Raw genomic sequence first — 7,887 nt, 5'->3', positions numbered from 1 at the left:
TCCTCAGACACTCCACCCAGCAAGATCCCCCCACCACACCAGCAGTCCCGGGGCACAGACAGGGTGGGTACAACTGGACATGCTTTTCCAGGCCATTGCTATCTCTCAGAACAAACTTCTTTAGACTGAAAATTTAACTTTCAGAGACAGTGCAGCCACCCAGGCCCTCTCCCCAGGACAGGAGCCAGGGGCTCGACACAGCACCACAGCCTCAAGGGTGAGCCACCCATGTCAGTTCTCCAAACCTCCCCAGGCCCGGGTTTACGTCAATTACTAAATGATCTATATTTTCTTGATCAAAGTTCTTTTCACTTGAAGAAACCCAATGGCCTTTGGCTCCACATTTTAGGTTTCACTGAATGAGCTGCGGCCTTCTTCTCTTGCCATTAAAGACTGAAAGCCTTGCAGGTTTCCGGCGGCATCTCTGTTAGGACGTTTTCATCACTACATGGCGTCTCCCACCAGCTCGAAGCAGAACTGGAGCTGACCGCTCAGTAGCTACCCTACGGAGGGGTCCGCAGCTGGACACGTCTTGGGTCCAACTGCACTAAACCAGAACACGACCTGCTCTTCCCCGGGGGGCCAGCCTGTGGGGGGCGCTGGGCAAGGTGCACTGGCACCATCACAGGGTGGGGACAGAGAGAGGAGCCCCCTGCAGCCCAGGTGGGCACGGGGCTCCGCTGCAGGGAAGGAAAAGGGGCAAGGGGTGACCGAGGGCCTGAGAGGTGACCGAGGGCCTGAGGGGTGACCGAGGGCCTGAGGGGAGCCCGAGGCCCAGCGCCTGCACCACCCTCCCTCAAGTCTCTGCTGGGTCAGAGTTGCAGGACAGTCTCAGGTGTCCCAACTCACTGAAGGGACGGAAAGTGGCACTCACGAGTCACCTCATGTCGGCCTTGGGGACACACTGCTCCTCTCTGCCCCTTCTTCTCCCCCAGGCCCACATCAGACAGGGGCTCCACAGCACACGAAACCCAAGGGAAAGCTGGTGCTGCTCCTCCAAGGCACACAGACCACAGCACAGCAAGGGACAGGTGGCCGTGAGCGTCACCCCCATAGCCCAGCCCTACCGCTCCCTCCCTGACTACCCTAAACCACACTGACCCTCCCCGTCTATCTGGACCCAGTCCTGGATGGAATCCGCCTCCCACAGGGGAGGCCTGCCCACTGGGGCACACCCTGGGCAGTCACCACTCATTCCTGTCACCCAGCAGAGCCTGCAACACAGAGGACCCTGCTCCTTCCCCTCCAAGTACCCTCCACCTCCTTCCAACACTTCACCCACACAGGCCAAGCCCCCAGCCTCCCAGCCAGTCACCAAAGGACACAGGGCCTCCAATGGGACACGTCGATGGGAGGACGGCCTGGACATCACAAGTCCTAGAAACGCCTCCATTCATGCCTCTGCCCCTGAACTGTGGCCCCCACCCCCAAGAGAGCGGTCCTGAGGGAACACCACCAGCCCCCCGCCCCCCGCGCCCATCACTCCCAACTCCGCAGGCCACGCTGGCAGTGCTGCCAGATGCAGGCACACCTACCCCAGACCTCTGAGCGGGAGGCAGTCTTCTCAGTTAGCTCTCAGCAGGGGTTGGGGCCGGTGGACATAGACCTCCTAACTGCAGAATTCTCACAGGACGTCCTACAGACCTACGGCTGGTGATTGCTCTCCAAAACATCAAATAAGCAGCTCTCCACCACCAGGTCATCTCAACTCTCCACTCAGCAACCCCAGCGTGACGAAATCAAAATGCCAAGGACAGATGTGGGTGTGCGCAAAGAGCACCCCAGCTCCCAGCTGCAGAACACAGAAGGGCACCCTGGTGGGTTCCAGAACACCTGGGTGGGGGCAGGGGCAGGTAGAGCCTGGCGGTGGACAGCAGACAAACTGCCACCTTTACTCTGAAATCCCAAACAGCATCAAAGGCAGGCAAGAGCTGACGTCTGTTAGGGCGAGAGGCGGCACCAGGCTGGGAACAGTCGAGGGACAGGGAGGACACGGCACAGATGGCCAGTCCTGGGCACACGCTGCGCCTGCGATAGATGCCACGCGTCAACTGCGGGCTGGGGGACCGAGTGGTCACACCACCTCATTTAATCCTCTGTCCTGGGAGATGGATGGTACCCAACCTATAAGCAGGATTCCAAACTCAGGCCAACAGAGCATAATTCTCACGGAGAAGGTGGTGAGACCCCAGGTCAAAGGAAGTGATGCCGAGGCAGAAAATGAACACTGAGTCGGGCCGGCGAGCCACTCAGGACGAGGCCTGGGAAGCCTGGGTACAGAGGTGAGACCGCAGCAGAGATGCTGCTCTTCCTGGCACTCAGGCAGCCTCAGCGGCTGTGTGCGGCATGGAGAGAGGGGGGTGCCTCCACAACCAGGAAGCCCCGTCTCTTCTATGAGCACTCCCAGCGCAATCCAGCAGCGGAGTTCTGCCCTCACTTTCTCGGGGGCAGCAGAACTGGGGAAGCAATCCGCTCTGCGCTGCACGGCTGCTGGCCTCACCTCACTGTCTCCTGGGACACTGGGCTTCTGTGCAGAGAGGGACCGAAGCCTAACCCCAGGGAGTGAGCGCCCAGAGAAGGGCTGCCAGCCTAGGCCCAGGGCATGCAATACTGAGAGGTGGGTTGGGGGCAAATACAGGGTGTCCAAGAGACCACGGAAAAAAGTCTTTGAAAGAGACATAGTAATGCACCTTGGCAGGATGTGGAGCAACTGGAACCCTCAGACCCTGCTGGTGGGAATGCGAAAAGGCGCAGTCTAGCAGCTGTGGTACAGGAATATTCACAGCAGCTTCATTGCCAATACCCCAAAGGTGGAAACAACCCAGAGAGCCCTCAACTGATGAAACCAAACCCGCTGTCATCGGATCGACTCCAACTCACAGCAACCCTGTAGGACAGAGTAGAACTGTCCCACAGGGCTTCCAAGGAGGGCTGGTGGATTCGAGCTACCAACCTTTTGGTTAGCAGCCGAGCTCTTAACCTCTGTGCCACCAGGGCTCCCTCAACTGATGAGGAATAGACAAAGCATCGTCCATCCACACAGTGGAACGTTACTCAGTCATAAAAAGGAATGAAGCACAGATACACGCTATACCACAAGGACAGACCACACGTGTCCATTTGTGTGGCAAGTCCAGAACAGACAAAGTCACAGAGACAGAAAGTAGACGAGCAGTTGCTGGGGCTGTGGGGGCAGGGGGACAGGGAGCTGGGGGGTGGCGCCTAACGGGTGTGTGTCTCTTTTCAGGGTAATAAAAATGTTCTCAAACCAACATGCCGATGGCTGCAGAGCTGTGAGAACACAATAAAAGCCTCGGACGGGCACACTGTGTGATGTGTGAATTACATCTCAACTAAGCTGCTGCCCATCGGTCCTTGAGGAAGTCAAGGGCCCAGGCACCACAGCGGCCCTACTGGAGCTGGCAGCAGGACCGTCCCCCATGGACAGGATCTAGGGGTGGAATGCTGGGCTGGTGCCTGCGAGAAGGGCTTGAGGACAGAGCTCGAGACCCCCTTTCAAGACGTGTGCTAGGGCAGTCAGGAAGCTGAGCGTCGGCTAGAGGGGTCGCCAGGGGACGAGAGGGGAGGCGAGGCTCAAGGCTGTCCAGCGGGAGAAGGCGTAGCCTGTCTGATGCTGACACACCCCACTGCCTCCTTCCATGCCCCACAAGCAGGTCTGGTCTGGTCTCTGTCCCCAACACCGACACAAATTAGGTTCTCATAAGCCAGCTGACCGCACACGCTCCCTGGGCTAGAGTACCCAGGCCAAGCCCACTGTAACAACTGCGGTGCGCTCCCCAGGTCTGGGTAGGGGAGAGGCTAAGGGCTGACTAAGCACAGGGAAACCAGCTCACAACTGACACTCAGCTCTGGTTGTGAGCAGGACAAAGAACCGACAGGCACACACCCAAGACTGAACTGTTTCCCAGAATCCTCTCCCCGAAGAACGGCCTGACCATGTAAGGGCGGGAACATATGCCGCGCCCGAAACCACGGCCTCCCAAGTTCACCTTTCAGTGCACTTAATGGAAACCTAAAGAGCCAACGCCAGAACCCTCCATGTCACAGATCCAGCTGTCTGAAGCAAACTATCAGCATGCGCCCCTGGCCACACCTTTCCAAGCAAACGACAGCACAGGTCTGACCTGTGAGTCAAGAAGGGCCACACAGCAATGTCACACAGCCTCCTGAGGGCAACGTGGCATCTGCGATAAAACTGGAACAGCACCAGATGCCCCGGCCAAGGGGAGGGCTCACGCAGGTCCAGGAAGGATCAGGAACTCAGAGGTTCTAAGAGGGGGCTGAGGGTCTTCAAGGGCCCCAAGACCTCTTCACAAGAATCCTGTGAAATTACTCCCCTTTCCACTCTCATTCTCCCGAGTGGACAGCGGAGCTTTCCAGAGGATCAAGATAAGTGACGATATCATCACTTGGATGGCTAGCTCGATGAGTGTCTGCGTGTTCCTGTGGCTTAAAACTTTCTCAGTTCTCACTTCTAACACGGCAAATATTGACAGGACTTACATTCAAAAAACAGATGCCGTCAAGTTGACCCCAACTCATAGTGATCCCACATGTGTCAGAGTAGAACTGTGCTCTGTAGGGTTTTCAATGACTGATTTTTCAGAAGGAGGTCACCGGGCCTTTCTTCCGAGGCACCTCTAGGTGGACTCAAACTGCCAACCTTTCAGTTAACCACCAAGCACATTAGCTATTTGCACCACCCAGGGACTCCATAACCTACATAAACCACCCTAATTTTTAAGAACAGAAGAGATCACAAAAGTCGAGAAGCACTGTGCTAAAATATTTTCCACAACAGTGTCTGCAGTATTGAAGGTTCGAAGCAACCTGATGCCCCCCAACAGGACGGCTAAGAGAACTGTAGCACTGCCATTCCAGGGCACACTGCGAAGCCAGGAGGACTGAAGAGCAAGGGAACCCCACCAAAGCAGACGCTGTCAATCCCAGGGTGTGAGGAAGAAACCACGCGTGGATGGGGAAGGGGAAGCCTCCGAGGGAAGACTTTCAAAACTATGAAAGCAGAAACCTACTCCTTGTGCAAAGCAGGAAAACAGTGTCCTTGACAGCACTGCCTGTTTGTTTCAAACTCAAACACTCTCTTCCTCGGAACCTTACCCCTCTAGGACGGGGATAATGCAGAGATCACATAGGAAAGCTTGCTTTGCTAGGCGATGAAACCGGGCAGGAAGGAGTTCCTTCCCAGGCCTCACCACCACCTAAAGACAGCAGAGGAACACAGCGTGCAAAGGGAAACGGGGTCACCACACTCATCTGCTGAAATCTACCATAAACTAAATAATTAAAATCTCTCTTGCTCCAGAAGTAGCTGCTGTCACCTGCCAGGCTTCCATCCCCAGGGCAGAATGAGGGGCTGGTTGCAGCCCAACCCTCTGCTTCCCCGTTTGGGGCCACACTTCACCAGGTCACGGTAAGGGGGTGGCCCCCGGCCCCTCCCAACTGAGCCCCACAAGCTCAGTGTAGGCAGGAACTGCCTACACTAGCCTTTAAGTCCGAAGATGCCTTGCAGAATTAACCTATGCGCCGTTACCAAAACAAATGCTCCTTTCAGATGTAAACATCATGCAAAATTCCACATAACCTTTAAGAAAAATGAGAACTCAGAGGGAAAACGTTACTAAACAAAAGTAAATTAATTTAGGCATTTTAATGTCAACAGAGAGAAATTTGTGTGTACAGTGGAAACACAACAAAAATGCTGTAACTTAGAATCAAAGATTACTGGAAAGAACGTTTGCACAGCAAAATTCTTTTTCCTTTGAGAATAAAACGCTCCACCATGCTTAATTTTCCTGACATTTCTGAGGTTTTGAAGCCGCAGCTAACAGATCTGAATCATCTGAGCAAAACCATGTTATAGTGACATATTACTGGAAAGCCTAGAATAGAATGCTAAATATACAGACACACACCCAGGGCAGGCACTTGTGTAGAAAACAATCAAACGTGAAACTAGATCAAGCTGTGCATAACAAAGTCAGAGACAGCAGTTCACCTCCGACAGACAAGGAACAGGGCGCCTGGAAGCTAAAGTAAGAAAGTAACAAAGCTGGCGTCCAGCTTTTATTAAAAAAAAAAACCCCAGTCTGTGCACAAACTTGGCCTAATGAAACACTTCACCCCGATGCTGCAGGCAAAGAAAAGCTCAGCAAGAAATAAGGACATTCTCCTAAAATCTAAATCACGCCTGTATCAGCTGCACACATCATGAAACCAGCGCTGCCCCAAAGGGGTTCACCTCGGGAAGGCGGAGGGAAAGGGGCTGCCCAAGCCCCGTAGGTGCCGCTACCCTCTCTTCCCCCCAGAAGCATGCCTTTTGGAGCTTCATTTGCCTTGGCTGTTTAAGTACCAACAGCCGGGCGGCACCAGACGCTGAACTAGGTCAGCTTCGGCCTGCCTCTGGGGAGCTCCAGCGCGCCCTGGGCCTCGGTGGTCTCCAGAGAGACAGCTAGGGAGCGCCCCCCTCCCCTTGCCCAAGGCTGCCCAGCCTTCCTGGCTGGGATCTGGGACTTGGAGGGAGGGGCTCTAGAAGGTAAAGGCAGTCAGTACCCGCTGATGGCCTTGAAGAGTTTCCGAGCATCTTTTTCTTCCATAAACAAGAATACAAAGTCCTCCTCCCAGCTTTCCCTAGTCTCCCTTGTTTGAGAACTAAAGAGATCCTAAGTTAGCAGACAGATGGGGCTCTGCCCCTCCAGGACTGCTCCTGGAAGACAGATGACAGTGTGGGAAGCAGGCACCAGGGCACGTGTGCACCGGGGCAGGCATGGACCAGGGGATGAAGGCCAGGATCAGAGGCCGGGTCTGTTCTGGGCGAGGGTGGGGTCCAGAGTTCCAGGGCCTGGACTGGGGTTCCAGTGCCAGGATTAGGGATCCAAGATCAAGGACCTAGGGTCAGAGTTTGGGGTCAAGGTTTTAGGTTTGAGGGTCACAGCTGGGGCCAGGGGTTCAGGGACAGGTGTTAGGCTTAGGGTTTAGGATCACATTTGGTGCTTGGGAGCCAGGCGTGGAGTTCAGAACAGTTCAGTGTTGTGGGGTTTGGAGAGCTAGAATTCAGGGAGAGGGTTCCAGGGTTGCTGATTCGGAGTTCCAGGAGCAGGGTTCCAGGGTCAGGATTCTGGAGGGCCGGTGTTCCGGGGATCAGGAGTTCCGGGGGTGGGGTTCAGGGATTGGCCCTGGGGGTCGGGCCGGGAGACTGGTGTTCCCGGGTTCCTGGTTCCAGGGTTCTAGGGTCAGAACTGTGGTTAGGGGTCCGAGGGACCAGGGTGACGGAGTTCGGATCTAGGTTTCAGGGACCTGTGCTTCTGGGTTCAGGGGTCGGGGTCCAGTGTTTCAGGGTTCCGGGCCTGGGGTCCGGGGTTTAACGTCTTGAGGGACCTGGAGTCCGGAATCAAGGGAATCAGGGCTCTGAGCTTCTGGGGTGCGGGCACGAGGATTCCGGGTCACCACGGTTTCGAGGTCCAGGTCCCTGGGACCGGGATTCCAGGGCTCCGGGTCCGGGGCTTAGGGTATAAGGGACCAGGGTTCCAGGTCACCACGGTTTCAAGGTCCAGGTCCCTCGGACCGGGATTCCAGGGCTCCGGGTCCGGGGCTTGGGGTGTAAGGGACCAGCGTTCCGGGGACCCAGGGTTCCGAGGTCCGGGTGCCTGGGACCGGAGTTCCAGGGCTGCGGGTTCGGGGCTCCGGCATTCCGGGAATCGGGGTCCGGTCCCGCCCGCCCTACCCACGGCCATGGCCCGACGGCGGCGGCACTTACGTCGTCGAAGAGCGAGCCCACGTTGGCCGTGACCAGCAGGACCGCGGTGCCCGGGGCGGCCGCCCTCCCCGCCATCCTGCGGCGCTGGCGGC

General features: G+C 56.3%; 1 protein-coding gene across 3 annotated transcripts in view; it reads right to left on the bottom strand.

Moving 5' to 3' along the window:
- INPP5A (inositol polyphosphate-5-phosphatase A) overlaps positions 1 to 7,876 on the bottom strand; it is a 194,414-nt gene extending 186,538 nt beyond the window's left edge. For all 3 annotated transcript variants that reach the window (XM_004374944.2, XM_023730064.1, XM_023730067.1), the window contains exon 1: positions 7,796 to 7,876. In XM_004374944.2, the coding sequence (XP_004375001.1) occupies positions 7,796 to 7,870 (75 nt within the window). In that variant the 5' untranslated portion in view covers positions 7,871 to 7,876. The remainder of the gene's footprint in view (positions 1 to 7,795) is intronic.
- Positions 7,877 to 7,887: the final 11 nt, after the last annotated feature.

The sequence above is a fragment of the Trichechus manatus genome, unplaced genomic scaffold, assembly GCF_000243295.1.
Source record: "Trichechus manatus latirostris isolate Lorelei unplaced genomic scaffold, TriManLat1.0 scaffold00031, whole genome shotgun sequence".
NCBI lineage: Eukaryota > Metazoa > Chordata > Mammalia > Sirenia > Trichechidae > Trichechus > Trichechus manatus.
Note: the sequence above shows the minus strand (reverse complement) of the source record. Positions and strands in the feature narration are given on the sequence as shown.